At 39.1% G+C, this 23,480-nt stretch overlaps 1 protein-coding gene across 1 annotated transcript; it reads right to left on the bottom strand.

The window, feature by feature from the left end:
* Nucleotides 1–443: 443 nt before the first annotated feature.
* On the bottom strand, nt 444–23,226 carry LOC306757937 (uncharacterized protein). Its single transcript, XM_079243129.1, has 15 exons — nt 23,033–23,226; nt 21,782–21,837; nt 19,320–19,471; nt 18,986–19,140; nt 15,753–15,980; nt 14,522–14,674; nt 14,219–14,309; nt 6,791–6,834; nt 6,536–6,647; nt 5,379–6,059; nt 5,112–5,271; nt 2,455–2,798; nt 2,293–2,363; nt 1,547–1,591; nt 444–1,285 (listed from the first exon to the last, which is right to left on the bottom strand). Exons 1-14 carry the CDS (start codon nt 23,135–23,137, stop codon nt 1,556–1,558), a joined length of 2,388 nt encoding a protein of 795 aa, XP_079099255.1. The 5' UTR covers nt 23,138–23,226; the 3' UTR covers nt 444–1,285; nt 1,547–1,555.
* Nucleotides 23,227–23,480: the final 254 nt, after the last annotated feature.

Genomic DNA, 23,480 nt, shown 5'->3' with positions numbered 1-23,480 from the left:
AATTTGTCCAGGACCAATTTATTAATTTGTTTTTTTATTCTTTCTTCAACTCAATTAAATTAAAAAACAGTGTCTTATATTGCCAAATCATATTTTTGCAAATTTTTAATTATTGTTCCTTTTTTAATCCTCCAGTTATTTGAGTGATTGTTGTAAATTCAGCCTTTCTTTAATGAAAGGGGATGAAGACATATGAGGACAACTGTATGTACTCGTGGATGTAAACATGAACATAAATGAGTAAATTTCAATATTGCTATTTATTGCAACTTCTCTAAAGCTCTTTGTGTTTTACATAAAGCAATTTATCTTGTAAATCAGAAGTGCTTTACATATAACATTTCCTTGGTTTGTAAATATATCTGTAAATGGATGTGTTTGTGTTTTTTGGTTTTTTTTTTTAAATAAAAGGATTCACCCTACATTTTTTTGGAAAGGTGAGTTTATTCACTTGAAACAGACGGACGAAGATCAGCATTGAAACACTGTTAATCATACCGACTCCACACGAACAAGAAGTTTGCATATGTGATCGTTTCACAGGAGTAGAAACTGTTTTATCCTCCGGGTCCAACAGACTAAACATGTTGCAGCTTCAAAGCAAAGCATTTCATCAAGTGCCTTGTTGATACACAGTGAAAAGGTTGAAGTAAAAACATTTGTAAAAAAAAAAGAAAAAAAAAAAGAACTTCACAGCTTAAACAGTCACTGTAAACATGCTTCAGTAACACTACGTCCCAAAAACAGAAAAAAAAGAGCGATTGAAACGTTTCGTTGACAGCACTGTTCAGACCTCAACTTTCCCAGTTTTTTCCCTTAAAGCTTATTTCCATCTGAAGACGTGAAGTTTGTCAGAATTTAACATTGTTGCATCGCTCAGTATAGAGAAGATTTCACAGTAACATTTCTAACAGAGTCGTGCATCGGCAAGTATGAACAGCAGAACGTCTCCTTTATGACGATTTTCCAAATAACTGCAGTGTTATTAAAAGGACATGCTGACTCGGTGCTTTTACTTGTCATGTTTAGTTCAATCAATAAAAACAAAGCATCAGTTTGTCTTTTTATTGTCACGTACCACAGTTAACCTAATTATCCAACCTGTATAGATCATCTCAACGCTGGAGAACAAGCTGGAGGTGCATCATGTTGTCTTAGAGTTTAGAACACGAAAAAAAGGAGAAAACCCCAAATACTGATAATCCTCCCCAGAAAAGTCTCATCCCAGAATGATCATAAGGCACTGGAGTGTTTCAGGTCCAAGATGCGATCCTCCACTGACAGACTGAAGGAAGAAGAAAAGCTCCAATCAATCATTAAAAAGCATGTTTCGACTGCTGTGAATGTTACGCAGAATGTTTCATCTGCTGCACCGAGCCGCGTCGCAGCCATCAAACATGTCTTCTGGTTTTTAAAAATGTTTGTATCAGTTTGAAGTTAATTCACAAAAACCTCTGAAACCAGGAATATTGTTTTTTACATGTAAATAAGCAGAGTTGACAAAACTAGCCGCCTTCAAAACAAAACATATTGAGCTGCTACTTACCAGATTAACTCAATCCATCTTCTTTTTGGAGGATTTTTTCTTTTTCTGCAAATGTAACAAAGAATATTACAATGGAAACTCCTTATTAATTTATTTATCTAGCAGTTTTAATTAACAAGAATAATTTAGTAAAAAATAAAAAACCCAAAGCACAAACATTTTCAATAAAGAAGCAATAATTATACTATATAACTCTGACTAAGCTGTATCTGACCTACTCTACTGAAGTCTGGAAAAGCTTATGTAAAATTTACACAAACTATTTCAGTTTATTGAGCTAATCTGTAGAAGTAAATATCGAGACCCTTCAGTATTTATGTTTGACATTCATTAATTTAATTTTCATTTAGAATTAGGTGTCTACATGGTTATTTTCCATCTCTTTAAAGCAGATTTAACTTTTATTCCAAATGAAAGCTTGTGTAAACATGATTACTGCTGTTTATTATAAGTGGAATAAAACCTGCGGTGCTCTCACTGTTCCGGGTCACACTGTGTACCTCAGACTTCAACTACAACTCTACAGAAGTTCTCAGACTTTGTCAGATTTTTTCCCTTAGAAACTTTAGTTTGGTCAATCAAAGAGGGAAAGTTGCCTCTGATTGACTTTCACTGGCTTCAAATTCAGCTTATGTTAGAACTGACTAGATTTATGTCCTGGTCCTAAACTCAGCAGTCTGTCCGTTTTTCAATCTGCTTTAAAAGACGTCATTTTTTTAACTGCATGTCTGAAAAGTGTTTCTTACCAGAGAAACAGCTGGAGGAGTATCTGCAGAAGACTCCTCCTCATCCACTTTGCCCTTTAATCTGTTCTTCTCTGTGAAAACCAACATCATACAACATGTTCAGTCTTTTTACACGGTAAGATTAACAGGAGGAAAATAAGACACAATAAGAGAAAACCTTACTGTGTTTCTTAGCAGGCAGAAGTTGCTTCACACAGACAGGAGGTGATTTTTTTTCCATCTTCTCGTCTTTTACCGTCTTCAATTTCTTCTTCTTCTTTCCTTCGTTTGAAGGTAGAGATGAGTCAGCTTCAGGAAGCTCTGAGCTCAGGCTTATTGCTAAACTCTTCTCTTTTGTTGCCTTGGGAGGCTGGTTTTCCTTTGAGGAATTTTCTTCCTGCTCGGTGTTTATTTTTATCTTCTTTTTCCTCTTTGGTGTTTCTTCCTCCTCTGAACGGTCAGTTTTGGGTCTTTTGGCTGGTTTAGATCGAGGGGTCTCCTCCGCTCCCTCCTGGGTTTGTTTTTGTCTGGAAATAACGAGTTTCACATCAACTTTAATGGCAGAATATAAAAATGCATGTTATTTTGTATTTTAACATGAAGGACAGAGTGTAGGAAAAAAATGGCTTTATTTGACTCTAAAGACGTGTAGCAAAGGCTCCCTGGCTGGGATTCAAACCTGGACCAGCTGCACAGAGGAGCTGTAGACGTCTGCTACACCAGATCAGCTACACACCTCCACACACATCTGCTCGTACAGATTTAATCAACAAGACATCCTAATTCTCAAAACAATAACCGTGGAAAGGAAATAAGATGTACACAGGGAGCGAGAAGCTGCACATTTATCTATCAATAGCAGGGTTGCTTTCATCCTGTTAAAGATCCCGTGTTACACTTTTTTTTTTTTTTTTTTTACTATTTCTAATGGGTGTCGGAGCTCCAACAACTCTGTTTTCAGTTGTTTTTACCTCAAATTCAGCCTCAGTCTTTAATTTCAGTCATTACAAAAGAGCCTCTAAAGAGCGCGACAGAGACCAGGCTGTTCAACCATTCATTAACTAAATGTTAATGAGTGGTTACTTTCCACGCCAGCAGCGCTCTCTGGGAGCGGATGTAGCTTTTACAGATGGCCACTGGGTGGTTTTAGAGGTAAAGCTGAGCTAACGGGTTAAAGGCAGTATCCACTACTGGGGGGTCGGGGGGGGCGGCTATTTCCCTTCATGAGGTCACAAAAGCTGCGTTTCCATTTAATTTTTCTCGCTAAATAAAAACAACATTGTAATTTTCGACAAAACAATTGTGATTTGCGGGCATTTCCATTGAACAGTAGCGCATTAGCCTCAAGTCTCGTAAAATCTTGCGAGAATAACGAGAAAATTGCAGTGGATGCATTGTAGCCACGTAGCGTGTTTTCTACTTGCTGCGGAGTATTTGCTACGACTTTTCAAAGCTTTTCTCCCTTATTTTCTTTTCTAAAACTCTGACATTTTTTGTTGTTTGTCCCGCACCGCGCCATCTTTACCAGAAATGAACTGGTCATGACCCTCCATGTCACGCCCAGAGACACGTAAATACAAAAAGAGTTTCCATTACACTTCTGAAATATGTTTCTATGTCAAAACATCTGAAAATAACATCTCATAAGAACTCATAAAAACTTTTTTGCCATATTTGAGACCTTTTTTAAAATGTAGGTGCTTCAATTAGTGTTTTTTTATTGCGATATTTAGTTTTTGCGCAATTCTAGGTGTCATGGAAACACACCTAAAGGGAATGAAATATCATTTTGCAACTTAATGTGATCAATTTATGGAAATAAGACCTAGCAGCACCCCTCTACAAGGTGAGTAAATAAAGAGAAATATCAGCATTTAAAATCTTTAATTGAGGTGAAGATAGAAACACTCCAGTGAGGAGCAGCCGGAGTATTTCTTCTGCTCCGGCGTTGCGGTGTGAACGCCAAGTCCATCGCAGAAACAGGCTCAGATGAACAAGTAAAATTTTATTTCACCGAGTCATTTCTAAACTGCATTACAGCTTTAATGGATACAGTATTCTTTCTAGGTTTTGTTAACGTCTGCAACTTATTCGAGATCTGACCTTCAGGAATATTTACGTGTCTCCACCGAATTAAAGAGGTTTTATTTAGGACATTTTTCTGAGTGTTTTGCATCATTTATAGAAAAATTAGTCTGGGATTAAGTTTGAAACAGTGACATGAATTCACAGCTGAATCACCTGATGGTTAAACTATGTCATCATGTGACACACTGTGAGGCTATAATGCAGGGGTTTCCAGCTGCGGTCCTCAGGGGCCGCTGTCCTGCAGGTTTTCAATGTATTCCTGCTTCAACACACTTGATTCAAATTATTTAAAAGCTGAGGAACTTCAGCACAATGACTGAATCATTTGAGTCAGGTGTGTTTGAGCGGTTATGCATTGAAAACCTGGAAGATTGTGGCCCCTGACAACCGGAGCTGGACACCTCTGCTATAATGGGTATAATGGTTACCTGTTACAGGTAAAGTTCATAAATACATGATTCAGCAGAGCGTATTTTAAAGCTGATTGTATTTATAGTAAATCCTGTTCATTAAGCCTTTATGAATTTCACCCGACAGTCCTGTTAGTTTGTTATGAAAGTGTGTGAATCTGGAGGAAATACTGATCAACTCTGCATAAACGGTTTGAGTCTTGGCTGTTTTTTCCCCTCAATCAGTCCAGACAGTCTTCCTAATCATTTTTAGAATGACTTTTTAAGCCACCAAACTCTGATCTAAGCATCATTCAAGCATAGATAGTGAAGAATGCAACGCAGGAAACATTGAAAACTAACTTTTTTCTTCCTGTGAGACTCTTTCCAGGAGGAAGATGATTGCTCTTCATCTTCCTCCTCACCTCCTCTTGCTTTTGAAGTCTTAATCTCTTCTTTAGGCTGAACTTCTTCCTGAGACGGTTTCTCTTTTTGGTCGAGGAAACTGCAGAGGAGTTTCCGGCTACAGGAGCAGAGACAAAAACGTTAAAATTATGTATGTTATTACACCACCTAGAATTAAGGGCATTTATGTTAATAAAGAGATTTTTGTGATTGTCCCATCATCACCTGCAGGCTCCATGTTCACTTCTGCGGCTTTGTCGCCCTCTGCTGGCGATTCTTCAGACTGCACCTCGTGTTTCACTTTTTTCTTCTTTTTCTTCTTCTTTTCTTCCGTCGTCTCTGCCGGACTCAGAGAAATATCCATCCCTCCTGCCTCGTTACGTTCCTCCTCCACGTCTTTAACCTTCTTCTTTTTCTTTTTTACGTTGTTTTCTGAAGCACCGGCAGAGGTTTTGTCCTGTTCTTCCCCTTCATCTCTCTCCAGTTTCCTTTTCTTTGCCTTCTTCTTTTTCTCTGGTGAAGAATTTTGAAGCACCACCTCCTCTGCCTCTTCTTTCTCCTGATCCTTCTCTTCCTCCAGCTGCTCTTCTCGTCTCTTTTTGTTTCCCTTTTTCTTTCTGGTTGACTTGCTGGTTAGAGGAGTGTCGCTGAGTGGGTCTACGGTGGAGGCATCGGTGCTGGGCGTTTCTGTTATCGCCGTTTCTGCTGGGGACATCTCAACCTCTTTTTTGGCCTTTTTTTTCTTTTTCTTTGGAGTTCTGGACTCGCCGCCAGGCTCAGCGGGCTCCTCTGGGAGAGGTTGGCTGCTTTCTTGCTGGGCTGCTGCGCTGTCACTGACTTGGATGTCAAACGTGATAGAGACATCTGCTACTTCCTGCCTTTCTCCCTCCAGTTCTGCCTCTTTCTCTAAAATACACAAATCAGACAGACAACCCAAATGTCCTTGATTTTTTTTTTATAAATTTTATATCCTACCGCTACATAATTACCATAACAAACACTTAAACACACGAGGTGACGCTCGCTGTATTCTGTTTATATAAAGTTAAATCATGTTAACCAACCCCAGCATCACCAGTTAACCTCTTTCATAGTGAAATAACTGAGTATAATAAAAACACAGCTAAAAGCAGAGTGGATGTCGGACTTCGTGGGAGATGAACACATCCCAGGAATGTTGACTTTCCTGCAGAAGGGAGGTCAGTACAAGCACATCCAAACATTAGCAGAACGACTGAAAAGGATTAATTAAAATCAGCCATGTCAGCATCATTTAGAAATAAAATTCATCAGGTCAATCAACCACAACAAAGCCACATTTCCATTCAATAAAAATTTGTCTTTAGCAGGAAGGTAATGGTTGTTGCAGCACGAGTTGTTACCGGTGTGAACCACGGCGACAGCAGCAGCATCGGTTTGGTCCTCAGGGGTCGTGGAGATCTCCGTCTCATCCTCAGACTTCTGCTCTGATGCGAGGTCATCGCCTTCAGCCGTCTTAGTGACGAGACGCATAAAGGGGAGTCAACTTACAGTCCAAACCTGAACACACTTATGTTTATATCTTTTTCTACTTTTACACACATTAAAAGAGTCCACAGACCCCTCCCCCACATTCTCAGTCTGGACTTTTGACATACCTCTGATTGCTCCTCTTGCTCCTCTGCATTTTGAGAATCACCCTCTAGAAAAAGAAATATCCTCTTAAGGCTTCAAATCTTAAAACCCAACTTGGTAAATTGTGTAAAAATGACATATTTTCATGTTGGCTGAAAACTGTTTCAGAACAAAACACAACGAAGAGTTTAACAAGACATGTTTGTTCATCCTGTTAGTGACTCGAGCAGGATGGGTTTGGAAGAATTCAGTTTTTGGATGGATAAAAAAAAAAAAAAAGTCAGAGAGGAGGAAATCCTAACTGGTACCATTTCTGCCATTAAAACCAGCAGAGTATGGAGGGCAGTGCTGGAAGGCAGGGGAGTACTGTGCTGCAGCACAGCAGAGAGGAAAGGGTGGGGTCTGCAATGTATCTGCTCACATTTACAAGCAAAGTCCTCCTCCTTCTCAGTGTTAGCAGCACTCTACTTTAAAGACAATACAGACGGCTAATTCGGCATCCATCTTGCATCTTGCCTGACCTGTTAGCTCTTTCCAGCCACCAAAAGACAATCTTACAATGACTGGTTTTCTCTCATTTAATCTTCTAGCATTTTCACGCTCAATCAGCAAAATTGTGTTTTAAATAGTCAGTGAGTTTTCTAGCGTTAACTCTGCTAAAATGTCACGCAGCATCCTGGATGATGAAGTTGTATAGTGCAGTTTTTCTGCCTCGAGATGCAGCGGCTCCAGAAATGCACATGATAGATGTCACTGTGTCATCAAACAAGTCCAGAACGCAAAGTTTTAGGGTCAGAAAACTGCGTAATCTGTTTTGAAGGGTTCAGGATTGAAAAAAAAAAAACTCAGACTGTTATATTTCTGTTCAACCCTTTATCAGGCAAGTGACTATTTTTTATCACTTTGTTTTCTTTCATTTTCAACATAAAACAATTTAAAAAATGTAACAGAATGGAGGTCAGATGGACAATTTTAGGTTAAATTTCTAATTTCAAGGTATTTCATTGAGTTCCCTATAAAAGGTTAAAAAGGCTCATCTTTGGATGAGGTAAGAACACCGTAGTGATGTAGGATGCACTCCATCACTACAGTGTTCGGAAGTAAATGCTAAACATCCATGTGAGGCAGTCTTCTCTTTATTTAGTCACTTATAAAAAGCCATGAGGCAGCCATGTACTAGCTGTTATTTGGACAAAACAATCTCCAATGGCTGCTCAATCACAACAAAAATGCTCTCGTGCCCGAAGCGTCTCCTCCAGCTTTATACTGGAGGCCCCTCCTACAAGACAAACATTGACATTTACTTTACAATTAATGCAACACCCAGACACAAAATTTACTGTGTACATCAACCTGCCAAAAAATTTTAGCCAAGGCTATAAAACATTCAACATGGCTCAATAAAAACATAAAAATAGATCCTTCAGAAATTACCTGTTACAACTAAATGAACAACACACACCCCTTTAAGGTATCTACACATGGTACATGCCACCTGCTCTATAAAAGGCATTTGGACTCTCACCATTCTGGTTCAGACATGGTCTACACCATGACGATCCACATAACCAAATAATTGTTGAGATATTTTACAAAAAAAACTCGTGTGAGAAAAAAACTGATTGGTACACTTCACATGACTACACCTTGACAGCACACACACTATGAAACACTAATGGAGCTTTAAAGTTCTGCTGTGTCACACTTCATGACATGTAGAGGTAAAGATGGGTACAGAATTGATTTCAAAGACCAATTCCAGCTGTCTAATTGACGGTGGCCATCAACGGTCGAAATTCTTCCAACAAACAACGTGTTCTCATTTGTGAATGGATGCACATGTCAACGGTCTTCTTCTATGGTTCTTTTAATCAATTAACCTGTAGAGCACTTCAATTATTTGTAGAGCACTTTCACATACTTCAAAGTAACCAAAGTGCTGTACAGGTAAAATAAAATAAAACATTAAAAGCACTAAAAGAAAGACAACATAATAGTTAAAAGACAAAATAAGACAGAAAAGACCTCGTGTTCCTGCTCTCCAGAGTTAAAAGCCAACATAAAAAGATGAGTTTTCAAAAGAGATTTAGCAGGAAAGGTGCTACTTATCCCAAAGAGTGCAGTAGCGTCTGCAAAACAGAGCCAGTACTGCAGTATTAAGGCTCAAGGGTTTTCACTTCACGCTCAGAGTTGTTTGTCCATTCAGAGACACCGTAGAATAAAATGGTTGGCCAAATCTCTTTTTTTTGGCCTTGATATTTCTGACTGAGCATCACCATTGTCTCACTGTCGTAACATATTAACATACAGCACACACACCCATACATCACTCGGCTGCTTTACTTCTGTCATTTTCCCCCTTATTTTCTGTCTTCTTTACAGTTTCTATTTGTATTATGGCTTTACAATAAAACAAATAACAGATGTATAATCAACAGGAACTCCTTTCTATCTATTTCTCTCATAACATTGATAAATAAAAAACAAACAAAAGTTTCATAACAAAAAGAGGGTAATCACATCTGAACACTTTGGTTAAAAACCTGATTAAATTCCCAATTAAAACATCTCTTAAGACTTTTCTTCTGACAAGCTTTACAAACTCCCGTAAGAGGTCACACAGGTACCCGATGAAAAAAACTCATCTGATCAGAGACATTTCCCCAGATTATGCTTTGGCAAAACCTTTTAAACCTCTGGAGCTCTGCAAGCCAAAAACTATTTTACTTTATGCTCCACTTTGTTTTCTAATGGATGAAACATTCTGCTTTGAAAACTGGAAAGTACAGCCATAAATAAAAAGAAAGCCAGCGTCTATTTTTCCTAATAAATGAAATGTAGAAAATATGTCTCGTATAAAATGAAATGGAGCAATGAAGCGGAGTCTAGAAGGAAACCTCTTCAGGGTCAATTCCCACAGGAACTTCTTTTAATGAGCAGTGGAGAGCTTAAGGTTTGGTTAGTCCAAATCGTCAACTATTAAAAAAGAAGTCTTTAATAAAAAAATATAGCTCCGTGAGGAAATGACTGCGTCCAAACAGATTGAGAGCATTAAACTATTACCATCTGTTGATCTCTGTGAGCACGGAAAAACACAGCATGTGCATAAATTTCCTCTTGTTGACAAGTAGCGCTTGGCTGCCAAAGGATACAAAAATCGGACCTTTGCAAACCATTTCACGTCTGCACTGCTGTGAAGATGGGCTTTATTTATACAAAAGGATTTTCTGCTATTTTAACTTCATTTATGTTGCAACAAATAAAGTGGTAGAAGGGTGGCTGTAGATTTGGTCAAATTGTTAAGAAAATATTTAAAAATGTACGCGTGTGAGATGCACAACACCTAGTGGTAGAAATGGCATATTGCAAACAAAATAATACATAGTACATACACCTGTACCCAAACTCTGGTGGCAGATAACTCTAGACTGTATATAAGAGGATGGACGTAGTCTCCGTGACGATACGCGTAGGTTTCTAAAGAACTGAACTGAAGCTCATTGGGTGGTTCAGTTCAGAGGGGGGCTGTGAGCATGGGGGGGGGTGGATGATTGGTATCTAACAAACTCTGATCGGCCTGTAACTAAGAGCTAACTGATTTATCACGGCGCTAACAGAAGCTAACCAGCTAATGGGGGCTAAATCAAGCTATTAACCAGCTAAAAACCGTGGTTGTGCTACACTACCTTCTGGTGGCAGGATATTGGGTACCTGTCATTAAAAAGGACACTCCCCTAATTGTGCCAAATTTCAAAATTACTTCCTAATGGAGGAGTTATAAAAAATTTCACTCCTCCCACAGTTGTCATGAAGGTTAACCTGACCTATTAAACCTAAAAAAAATTTTTTTTTAAACCAGGCTGTAAACATGTCGTTTTTTCAGCTGTGAAGTTGGTCTTTTTAACATGGAGGTCTGTGGGGATTTACTCTGTTTTTCGGGCCCCTAGTGGATGGGGGGGGGGGGGACGAAATTTTTTTGCACTTTCCCAAAGGCTTCACTTTTAACCACCAGAGGTTGCCGCTTGCTGATAAGAAAAATGATCATTTATTTTGTCCCTTGTTACGGCTGCCTGTATTGCTTTTCAGTCTACTAATTCTGATCCTTCAGCTGGGATTCCTGCTCAAACACAGCTCTGATTGCTGCCTTCTGGCTGGGATTGGTCCTTCATGTCACCTGCTCATCTCCACCCTGCTCACTGGATAATTGGAACTCCACTAATCACCAGGACTTAAAAGACACCAGGAGTCCTTCATTCAACGGCAACCACTGGCTCAGTAGTGGTCTGCCCTCAGCTTGTGTTGTGACTGAACTGTTGCATTTCGGGAGGACTTTGACAGAGTTGCATTGTTGTTCTGTTGTACATTGTCATGGTTCTTGACTCGTGTTTTTGGCTATAAAATCCAGTCCTGTAATATCTGTTAGTTTTTGTTTGGAATAGTTAAACTAGTGCTGTATTTTGTTGGAGAACTGCTTTATGGGCTTGTTTTGCTTTTGGTTTGGCTATTTTGAGGCCATTCCTGGCCTGTTCTTGCCTCGTCTTCCCCCTTGGACAATAAATCTGTGTGATGGCCAGACCAATGGCCACACATATAAAGGCGGTAAAAGCACCACATTGTTAGTTTTCTTTATATTTAAACTTAGTTTAAATGCTTTGGTTTCTTTTTGTTAGCATGCGCATTAAGGACCCACTGTATTTTCAATTGTTTGCGTTTTGGTTAATCTTGTTTCCTTTTACTGGTGCTGAAGGGATTAGCTTGGGCATTGGGGGGCAGGAGTGTGCACAGGTGGAAAGCCAGTGAACAGGAAGTGCCACGGGCCTTTGGGAAGACCTCATCTTCAGAGGGGGAGATTAAAAGTTTAGCTTAGTTTCTTCAAATGTTCATTTTCTTTCCCACTTTTGAGTAGTTTGGGTTTACCTTTTGTTAGTAGTTTTGTTAAGAATAATTAAGCTAACAGTTAGGTTCTGTATTTTTGTCTAGCTTGTTAGTATGTTTAATGTGTTACCCCATATGTTTTGTAACTGGTCTGATCAGCCAGTATTTAAGTTCTCCTTTGTTTGTTGTTTGTCAGGTCAGTATGTTTTTGTTTTATGTTGATTATGTTCCCTAATCTGTTAGTTTAGTTATTTTCAGACTTTGATTTAGGTTTTGCTTAGTTGACCTCTTTTAAAGGCCTAATTCATTTATATTGTTTGGGCAAATAAAACCCTTTTCTTGTGAAGCCACCTGTGTTCCTCTTCCTCCGCCAGCTTGGTCCCTCACAATCTGTATTGGTCCACATGTACACCTGGCCACAAGTCTTTCTTTTGTGCGGCTCAATTGCCCTAGCAGAGTCTGGGTCATAACATCCCTCCTGGCCAGCCGTACATGGTAATGCAACAGGAGCATGACTTGTGTTGTCTGTGGGGCCACTTTGTTAGGTACACATGTTCAGTTGTTTAACATGTGATGACATGGATTATTTTCATTTATTAGGGAAAAAAAAAAAATCGATTTTTAAAATTGTGAAGCAAAAAAATCCCGATTTTTCCAATTAGATTTTCCCACCCCCATTATCTACTGTGATTTTTACACCCTACCATCCCTAAGGTTTACTGAAAAAGAGAAAATGTCCAGTGAGCAGCAGTTTGTCTTGACCAGGGTGTCCCGTTAATGTTAGGTCTGAGGAGAATAGACAGACTTGGAGGATAAGATGTTTAGGTGTGGCTGGTGTTGGTGCTAGGGAGATTTTCTTGGCACAATTTTTACCTATTGTAGCTAAATGAGTACGATTAGGGGGGGCATTCACACCAGGATAGTCCAATAGACTATATGACCGAGGGAGTGAGTTCAGTTTATCTTCACTCAACAAATCAGACTTTTTAAATAACATATTCCACTTTCCAACAGAGCCAACGCTGCGTCAAGAATTCCTGAAGGAGAGGACGAGATGCACAAAGAGTAAAAGTCATTCACCTTTTAGTTAATGCAGAACAACTTCTGTTTCCACCACAAAGCAAAACATGGAGCTCCATCAGATCTGAGCGGTTTTAGGTTGAACTTGCATCCTGTTCTTCCACATCTCACCATGAGCCATCTTACCCATAAAGAGCTGTCTACCTTCCCACACATGTATGCTGGTGGTGTGTTTACCAAACCCTACATAGAACTCACAGTACCTCTTGCTTCGCAGTACATCCCCTGTATTTGGTCTACCAGAAGCAGAACATGACACAGATTTGTAGGCGTAACACTTCATTGATTGCATGAACTGCATTCACAATTCCCCAAATAAAGTGAACCCTCTGCACAAACGGAGAAGAAATCAAATCATGTCTGGTGTGAATGCGCCCTTGACCACAACAGCCTACACAAGTAGCTGCTGACCATGTCCGTCCCTTTATAACCACAGTGTAGCATTTTCTTATTGAGCCTTCCAGCAGGATGATGCACCATGTCACAAAGCTCACATCATCTTCACCATGACGATGAGTCCACTGTCCTCCAACAGCCTCCACAGTCACCAGATCTACATCCAACAGAGCAGCTTTGGGATGAGGTGGAACAGGACATTCCCACCATGGATGTGCAGCCAAAAAATGTGCAGCAACTGTGCGATGCCATCATTTCAATATGTCTTAATTACTATCAAGGTGTATTTAATAAAGTGACCATTGAGTTTAATTTGACAAATAAAGAAATAAAAAGTTAATATTCACTGGATTTCACCAACGAAACTACGAAATGTAAATGTAAAAAATAGCTGTTAAAAACCCGAGCAAGATGTTTTAATTAACTGGTTTAAAGTAAATAAATTAGGCTTTGTGGTGGGTTTTGAGCCACAATGCTTGTTTTCTAACTCAGGAGAAAAGTAGCTGTTGAAACTACAATAAGAAAAAAAAAAAAAAACTGCAGTGGACATCTACAAGAGAAATAAAAAAGTGCTTGTTTCATCCGTGGGAATATCTGGAATGTTTCTGAACATCTGGGAAGATGTTGGTCCGTGATTTGAGTTTATAGTTCGACAATTCAGACAGGAAACAGCTGGAAAGTCTAATCATTTACAATTTGTCAGGTCTGACATGATTCAGTGCTTACATTACCCCTGATACGCATCAATTCTCCATCTGACACGACTGATGGAAGCTTCTTACATTTTTAACTGTAATTTTTATCTCCTAAATGTGAATCACAAAGCGATAGAAACCCAGTTACTGTCTTTTTTGTCAGTTTTAACAGCAGGAAAAATGTTAAATGTTTCTTGAATCTGTGGAAACATCAGATAACGTGTCCCACAGTCTGCTGAAATTAAACATCGTGCAAATTTTAAAGTTCTGCGGAGGCCATAATGACAGTAAACTGGATACTTTGAGGCTGTGAGCTCCTTCACATCAGTGTGATTCTTGTCAGTGCAGTGAGAAAGATGCCTTACATAACAAGGTTAAGCAGGGCATCCTATTGGTCTGTTGTACCTGCAGGGGGCGGGGGTTCGCTCTCTGCTGGTTGGTCATTGGGCTCTTCAGTTGTCAGTTCGGAGCCGACGGGATCGGTCTGACCAGGCATCTGCAGGAGGAATTAACAGGTTAATATCTGGTGGACTCAAACTCAACACAGGAAGAGTTTCCATTATTTCTTTTTTTTCCTCATTAGGAATCAATTTCACACAAGAAGCAAAAAGATCCGGATGCACGACACTAAAATATTCTTTAACTGCACTGATGATTTATTAAATATTACGGAGTTCAAATTGTGATCTAAATAAATAAAAACTGAACCTCTGCATCAATGTCTTCTTCCTCCTCTGAGGACTTTGCTTCAGTGGCCGCCTGAGACGTCAAATCCATGGCTTCTGTTTCATCTACATCCACCTGCTCCGATGCAGAAGCTTCATGTGTGACCTCAGACACATTTATGGCTTCTTGTTGCTCCTGGAGGGAAAAAAAAACTTCTCAAATCAGCACTGATGGAAGAATGACTCCCAGGTGAACACTCTAATTTTCACTGGATGATGCTGCAGTCAGGCTAACAACAAAAAGCAAAGCTCACTTTTACTTCACAAACACACATTTATCAGCCAAGCCAAGAGTGTTATAACTCTAAATCCAGTTGTCTAAGTTCTATGTAAAAAGCATCTGAATGTCCCAAAAGGTTTGGCATATAATCATCATTATTATTACATGAGGCAGCGTCCAGTAGAAAGCTGTGATTTAAAGCTTGCAGCGTTTGCCCAGAAACCTCATGATCAATTACAAATGAAGCCTCACTCCCAATATGGTCTCCACGATTAGTCTGTTCTCCCTCAAAAGGCTTTAAAACCAACATTTCATTTGCAAACATGGCGGCATTGGAAGATTGTCCTCGCTTGAGTTTCACAGACCTGAACTTTTTGTCTGTTTTAATAAAGTTTTTTGTTTTAAAGTAAACAAATTAAAATCTGAATGTTTCATGTATGTATAAAAATCTAAAATCATGAAAACTCACATTAAACACCAACAGATGCCTTTATTTTGTACAAAAAGCACAGAATTTAAACCTGTCAATCTTTTTAATCTGCCTGTTATACTTGTAGAAATAAATCTCTTTTCTTGTATTTTACACTTCTATATCTTTAAATTTAGGCTCCACCAGAACCAGAAATGACAACGTCTTCAGATTCAGCAGCAGAAAAATGCTGCGTGCAGCATTGCCTCCTGGAAGCTAAACACAAACAACGCACCCCCCTTCAGGCTCGGTCCTCCACAAAATAAGTTGCAGATGTGCAGAGCGAGAGAGAGAGAGAGCTGAGAGAATGGACGGCTTTGTTTGTATGAGCTGAGGTTGAAAAAGATCAACATTTCTGCTCGTTTTCAGAGCGCAAAGACGTGCAGCCGATGTAGGTGTCCGAGGCCTCACACGTAGAAGACGAAGAGGAGGAAGACGATTCAGAAATGATCGTCAGGTGACGTCTGATGAATTAAATCACATTAAGGGACAGAAAAACCAGAAAATTTCATCTTGTTCACAAACCTGCTTCGGTTCATCAACATCGTCCTGATTCTCATCGTTCTGCTCGCCGTCTGAGCTGGGGGTCTCAGCTGCGTCAGGGGTCTCCGGCTCTTCCTCAGCCTGATCAGGTGCAGGCGGAGAGGGTTCGACTGTGGATTCATCCAGACGGGGGTCATTTGCTTCCTCGGATGGGAGTAAAGGAGAAAAGCTGGAGCTTTTTTCCTCAGTCGACGCTTCAGTTAAAGCTGGCTGGAAAACGTGAACAAATCATGTGAATCATGTGCCTGTAGATATAAGGCGGCAGCAGCATAGCAGGAGGAGGAAATCTTTCTTTCTGCACACAGATGAACATGTTTAAGAACACTTTTTAGACCCATGACTCATATTAACATTGCCAGATTCCACTGAACGTAACCAGCTGCAGAAAACAGAGCAAGCGAAGCTCAACAATGTGTTTTAAATCTGCTCAGCACGAACGTCTTTGTTCTGTTTTCAATCTGACCAAGAAGTTTTGTTGTTGCACAACTTCTCTCAGCAGAGAAAAAAAAAAAAAAAAAAAATCAGTAAAAGCTGCTAATCTTTCACCATCATTCACAGGGTAATCAGTTTCCAGCAGCTGCTGATCGAACCGCAGACAGAAAAACACACAATTTGTCTCAGAAGATTATCGTTCTGTCTCTCTCACACACACACACACACACACACACACACACACACACACACACACACACACGGTCTGTCCAAACAGCATTATCTGCTGCATCACTGGGCCGACAAAGCACACATACACACACACTTTTGGCGCAACAAAAACAGAGCAGACCTGCAGATAGAGGACATGAAATGTGTGTTTCAGAAGCAGACGATAACACTGCAGCTACTGTCCATATAGCAGCACATTATCACAGTGGCTGGACAACAGCTATGTGTCTCTTTTCATGATGACTTCCTGTGGCTACAATGTCCACGACTTCTTTCATCGCCAAGTTTAAACCATCTCTACATCCTCTTTCTGTGTACTCAGGCCTCTGTAGTTTATCCTCCCAAACTTACAGTCACAAATAAATGAAGTCTGATCGACTGAAAGGCGACGAAAGCCCAGCAGTTTCTGGCTCTAAAACGGACAATATTGCAGAATGAGACCCCCGGATCGCGACTGGAAGCTCCAGGATAGACCTCACATCACCAGCAGAATAGTTATTAAACCTTCTGTGTCTCTTTGATAACCTGGCTAGACGTAGCATCAGCCATCCAGCTGCAAATAAAAAGGCAAAAATATATCAGGCATTGTAGCTACAATGTCTGCATGTCAGGATTTCAGCATCAAGCAGCAAAAAAGCTGGGAGGAGTTGGGCGATCATACAACAAAAAGCTGCTTTTAACTAAACCTAAGAATTTGTTATTCAACTTTTTACAAATTCAAGTCACAAATCTTCCTCTAAAAAAAAAAACGATCATTCATTAAAAGTGCTTTTTATTTTTAAAATCCATTTTGTGCATGTAGAAGCTCAGTCACTTTTAATGCCATTCAACATCCAGACATGTTTTCAGGACGTTATGTTGAGGTAAAATGAATCAATCAATACACACAGCAGCACAAAAGCCAACTAAAACCATAAAACAGAATTTATTACAGACACAGAACATCAGCAACCAAACCTTTTCTCATCTGCACATAATTCTCTCACTTCTTGGCTTTCAGTAAAATAAATATTGGCATTAAAACAAACAGACAACCGAAACTATTTATATTTTTTCTTTATTATTTACGCTGCTATTTACCCATTATCCTCATCAACCAACTCAGGATGTTTTTGGTGCCCCTGTGCAGCATCTAAAACTGCTTATAAGCTTTAATCCAGCCATAGACCACCATTTAATTCTTTTCAGACACAACTTTCTGCTCGTTCGTTGATCTTTGGCAGCTCTGGGTTGGACTTTACCATCAATTTAAGTTCTCTGATTGGTTGAAAGTTTTGCAGGAAGTGGCTGCTTCATCATTTCTGGATCAAAGCACAAGTCTCCTAGCAACATAGCATCTCTTTTTTTTTTTTTTATCCAAAAATGTGATAAATATTGATGTTATCTTGGAGAATTCATGAGTAAACAGGCTGATTATAAACTCCTGGACTGGATATAAATGCCTGGAAAACATATGTAGAGTAGTTAAGCTAAGCAGAGGTTAAGAGCTGGGACTGCACTACAGAAACCACTTCATCGTTGTGTACATGTGCACCAGTGCTGCACAATGTCTCCGAATCATGCTGAGCAAACCAGCCAGAAATAATCCTGTGGGTCCTTTGAAGGCAGGGGTGCCCAGCTCCGGTCCTCGAGGGCCACAATCCTGCAGGCTTTCCATACATCCCTGCTCCATCAATCAGTCATTGTGCAGAACTCCAGATCCATCTAATGGAAGTCAGGTGTGTTGAAACGGGGATGCATGGAAAACTTGCAGGACTTTGGACACCCCAGTTTTAAGGTTTTATTTATCCAAACCTGTACTCTGAGCTGCAGAACCAGCTTTATTTGACAGCTGTCAGAGTATTCTCACTTCCCACACACAGTTGTTTGTCCTTTCAGAGACACCGTAGTAAAAATAGTGGCACAAACATGGCAGATGTCGTGTATGTAGACAAGTAGACATAAATGGCTTCTTCTAAGATAATAAAGACGACGATATAAGCTATTTACAGTAGTTATAACATTTTTAGTAAGAGTAATGCAGCATTGATTGCTGGTCTGAGTATTTACTGGGATGTTCAACCATCTCCAGAGTTTACAGAGAAGGGTGTGAAAAAGAGACGATTCAATGAGCGGCAGCAGTTTGGACCAAGGTGTCTTGTTGTCAGAGGAGATGGATCCATGCTGGTGCTGGTGGTATGGAGCACATTTTCCTATTTAAATAAATGAATGAAAGCAGTTTTGAAAGCCCAACCTGGTATAGTAGGTTGTATTTAGGAACTTAGCATGTTGGTGAATGATTTAGAGTTAAAATGTACATTTTTAGTTTAAACATGGTGTCTGAATGAAGACACTTTTGCAAATACATAAAAGAAACAGTTGAACTATATAATGCCTGGTCTGTCAATGAACCATAAAGCCGAGTATCTGTATGTCAGTCTTCAGTTTCAGTTAATAAGTAACATATTATCTCTATTGACATAAATATCTTTTGACCAGTAAATGAAATGTGCTCATGAGGAGGTGCATCTGCAGACCAAATGCTTGTTTTAAGTGGTGCAACAGATGGTTACCTCATGCTCCATCTTTGTTTCCTCCTCCATCTTTTCTTCAGCTTCATGGTCAGAGTCATCGGCCTTCTCGCTGTCCAACTTTGTTGTTTGGATATTTTTCTCTGCCTCAAGCTGCGGTTCAGAGCTGGATGACTCCACAATATCTGAATTTTTCTCTGGAAGAGAAGAACAATGTGTTTTCCATCATTTTCCACATTGGCTCGTGTCAAGATCGGTACCGATAAATACTGACTGAGTCGGCTGTTTCCTTGCAGTGATGTAAAAAGATGTTTAACAAGCATGAAATGAGAACCATCAAATGATTTTCCTTCTAATTTAACAAACGTGCTTTTACCGAGCTGAATTTTGGTCTCTCCATCTTCCCTCAAGTGGCTGGTGTTTGTAGCGTCGTCTTCTTCGCTAGTTTCAGGTTCTGGCTTGATGCTCTTCTTCAGACTGTCAGCGTCTTCTGTCTCCTGCTTGGTATCCTGAGCTAGAGAGCAAAGCCTGCAAAATACGCAAATACTAAATATGAAACTACAGGCCTGATGTGAAGCAAAGAACAGAAAAAGTTCACATGCTTGGACTTTAAAGTCTTGATGAAGTCGATTCAAGATGAGAATAGACATCGCATGAGAATAGCTGATGGACAGAAGCTGAAGTAGCTGCTTTCTCCAACTTCACCACTAGATGTCAGTAAAATTTCACACTACTCCTTTAAGAGTTTCATTATAATATATTTATCATCTTTACAGTTTGGTGTGTGAACAAAAAAAAAAAAAGAAAAGAAAAAAAATCAAAGAAATAAATTCAGATTTACATTTTCAAGTTATTTTGAGTTTCAGCTTTACTTTTAATTTGAAAACAAACTGATGGACACGTTTTCCTTCCTCATATATATATATATATATATATATATATATATATATATATATATATATATATATATATATATATATATATATATATATATATATATATATATATATATATTATATTTATTTATTTATTTATTTATTTATTTATATTTTTTTTTTTTTTTTTTTTTTTTTTTTTTTTTTTTTAAAGCAAACAAGAACAGGTCTTGGAAAAACTACCCAGTTAAAGTCACACTAGTCCTCGCCTAATATACCCTGTGTGCCTTTTGTCTTCTTTGTTTGCATGTTTGTATATGAACTAACCATACAGTATGTTATCAGCCAATCACACAGCAGTACCTCAATGCATTTAGTCATTTAGACATGGTCCAGATGACTTGCTGAAGCTCAAACTGGGCATCAGAAAGAGGAAGAAAGCGGAGTCTAGAACGCTACGACACGTAGCTGCACAAAGTGCTTTATAAGCGTTAATACCATGGTCTGGGTAAATACTAGATTCTGATTGGTTGCAGGGTGTCCATTAAAAAGTGATATAGGACACCAGTTAACAGTTCAGTCAAAAAGTCGAATTATTCTAAATCCCCATCTCAGTACTGTATTATGTTGATGTTCAATCGAGATTTTTAGTTTAAATCAGTCACTGCAGATAAAATATCCATCATATTGTTTCAACCATATTAAATAATATTTAATCAGTTAGTTTGTGATGAAGCTCCAGATCTCTTAAACAGGGACAGAGCGGCTCTGACGTCACCCTGTAGCGGACCGTGCATGTGTGCATTAATGCTCCAGCGGTGACGCCAATTTCACAGCAATCTTCAAGAATTAAAAACGTCTGTGCTGTTTGCATTTTGATTTTTCCACGGCCAAATTTTTCTTAAGCTATTATAGAAACCAACCATCACACGTCCTCCCCGATTTCCTTCATATTGTGAAAAATTATGCATTTTGGAATCCATTAAAAGGAGGGGGCAGCACTTCCGTTCAACACTCTTATTTTTCAGACTCGATCACCTGACAGCACGCCATGCGCGCACACTCACTCACATTCATACACACCAAGCTCCCTGGACCACACAGTCACACACATCCCGCAACGCTAATATATTTCACCATCATCTGTGATTTGTTGGAATAGTATTTGCTGGCAAACGAGCTGATGTAAGTCATTATCTGCTGTTCATTTAATCCTCATGAGGCCGGCGGGGATTCAAAGGCCATCCACGTTTGGCTTGGCAGCCGTCCACAGGAAGAGTAGTCCACAGGAAGAGTCACACTCACATCCACAACCGTTAGCATCTTGTTCAGAAACAAAACCTGGAGTCGACTATCCACTTAGAGATAAGATGTTTGGGGATATTAAGAGTCCAAAAAAAAAAAAAAAAAAAAAAAAAAAAGATTAAATAAAAGCAAAAAAAAAAAAAAAAAAAAAAGGAAACACCTTTGAGTGACCAATGAAAAGATTAGGAGTGAAAAAAGTTTGGCGTTTAACAGAGCATGTAGCTTCCATCATTTCTGGTAGATTTTTTTTTCAACAGATCTAGTTTCTAAAACTAAACTTTTAATTAAGCATTTTAATGCATGCTTAAACAGAGTAGTACCCAGACATTAGTATTTCCAGCACACTGGTACTTCCATAACAGACAATATGCATGATGAAACATCCATTCCAGTGGAACTGATGGATTATTGCATCTTTCATTGGAAAAATGCCATATTTATCTGCACATCTTTAAGCAAACATAAAATTTAACAAGCTGTGATGATGCTCTTTTATCAACCCAGGTCAAGTGTGACATCATCTATAAGCCAGAGTTGACTTTCTTGCTCCTGTTTATGACGTCTTTGTGCATCTCTAAAGCGTTTATTAAACATTTGCCTGATTCCAGATTTATATCTATTCACACATGTAGGTGTTTGGGTCACATGTCACACTTACTTCATCCATCCAGTGTAGATATCATGAAGGTTTGAGCTCTCTGTTGGTGTGTCCACCTTCAAAACAAACACAGTATCTTAACAAGCATCAGGCATTTTAAACATTTACAAAAACGTTCTTCATACATGTGGAGTTTCCTATTGTCAGTGTAAGATAGTGACAATATTCCTATAACCAAGCTAAGACACAACAAGAAGAGGAATCTCAGATTTCCTGTGGTCCATGAATGCTGACACAGCTATCAAACTGCTGAGCGAGCTCATGTCAAATACACACAACTGGTTAAATGATAATAAACCAGCACAAACTTCAATAACTTTTAAAAGATAAAAGTAAGGCGCAATGATTTTTAAAACAGATTTTAGGGCCTGAAATGTGAAACTTGCGGGTTACCAAAAGTTTCCCAGAGGCGGACAAAGCACATTCTTTGTGCACGCATGTGCAAGGAACACACAACAGAGCTGGTGTTACGTAGGGAGCCTGTAACCAGTCTGAACTGGTTCGAATCTTAATCTGGATTGGGGAAAAAAAAATAAAGAAATAAATCAACTTTAAAAAATGTTGAAAATGTCTCCAGGTGCATTCTTACTTACCAAGTACTCTGGTTGGAATAATGCATTTTAATTACATTATTAGTAATAAAAAGGAAATATTAAAAGGAAAACAAAATAAATCAATAAATAATGGCAATATAAACAGCCATTTACTTTATATATTAACTTCAAACTTAGTTTTTGCAGCTTTTCTGCTTATTCCCATCAGTTTTTCCAAGATTTCTACCTGTTAAAACACTAACATAAAATGCTGTATACTGAGCAGATAATGTACCAATAAATGTATTTAATACAAGACATTTAAATAAACAATAAACCAATAGCTGCCATAGAAATGCATTGGTCTGGAGTCACAGCAGGCCTCCAGTAGGGCTGTTTTTAACGACCATGCAGCTCCTGTAACATAATGTTCTGTACCTCCTGGAGGCCCGAACAAGGATCCACACACACATACTCTCTCTCATGCTGACATGCAGCCATCTGACAGCCAACCTCGGTGCAAAATCACACTGGAATTTCATTTTTATTTAATCCAGGCCATTATATAATATGCTAGACACGCATTTCTGCTGACAAAAAAGGCAATAAAATTAGCTGTTATTACTTGCAAAATAAGAAACAGCAACGCTGCATGAAAGCAAATTACACTGGAGACATGCAGAGTTTAAGTGAGGAGAAATCAGAGGCAACTTCTTACCTGAGAAACGTGTTTTTCCAGCACCTTGGCGGCCTTCGTGTAGCCGTTCACCTTCAGGTGTTGGTAGATTAAAAACAGCAGCGCGTCGTCCTCCTCCGGGTCCATCGCGTCCTGCTGGACCGAGCCCGAAAAACCACACCGAAAACCTGCAAAATTACTAATGAGTTATGAACACCTCAGTTCATGCTCGCTATTCAGCGTGCCCACGTGTGTTGGGTCAACGCCCCCCTCGAAGTGCATCCTGGGAAGTGGCGTTTTTCCTAGGAAACGTCCCGTTGCAGCTAGCAAAAGCTAAAACGACTATTTTACACGTCTAAGATCAATATTGGGTTATTAAATGTAAAAGTAAATCTGGGCTTTGTGTTTATATTTACTTTACAACATAAACTTAACATCTTAACATGTAACATCTCCCCTTTAAAAAAAAAAAAAAAAAAAAAAAAAAAAA

This window comes from Telmatherina bonti, assembly GCF_933228915.1.
Source record: "Telmatherina bonti genome assembly, chromosome: 7".
Taxonomy (NCBI): domain Eukaryota; kingdom Metazoa; phylum Chordata; class Actinopteri; order Atheriniformes; family Telmatherinidae; genus Telmatherina; species Telmatherina bonti.
Note: the sequence above shows the minus strand (reverse complement) of the source record. Positions and strands in the feature narration are given on the sequence as shown.

Coding starts and splice junctions, on each gene's coding strand:
- LOC306757937 (XM_079243129.1), bottom strand. CDS start 23,137: ATGGACCCGGAGGAGGACGACGCGCTGCTGTTTTTAATCTACCAACAC. Junction 21,838..23,032: donor TGGAAAAACACGTTTCTCAG/GTAAGAAGTTGC, acceptor TTTGTTTTGAAG/GTGGACACACCAACAGAGAG. Junction 15,981..18,985: donor AAACAAAGATGGAGCATGAG/GTAACCATCTGT, acceptor CACGTTTTCCAG/CCAGCTTTAACTGAAGCGTC.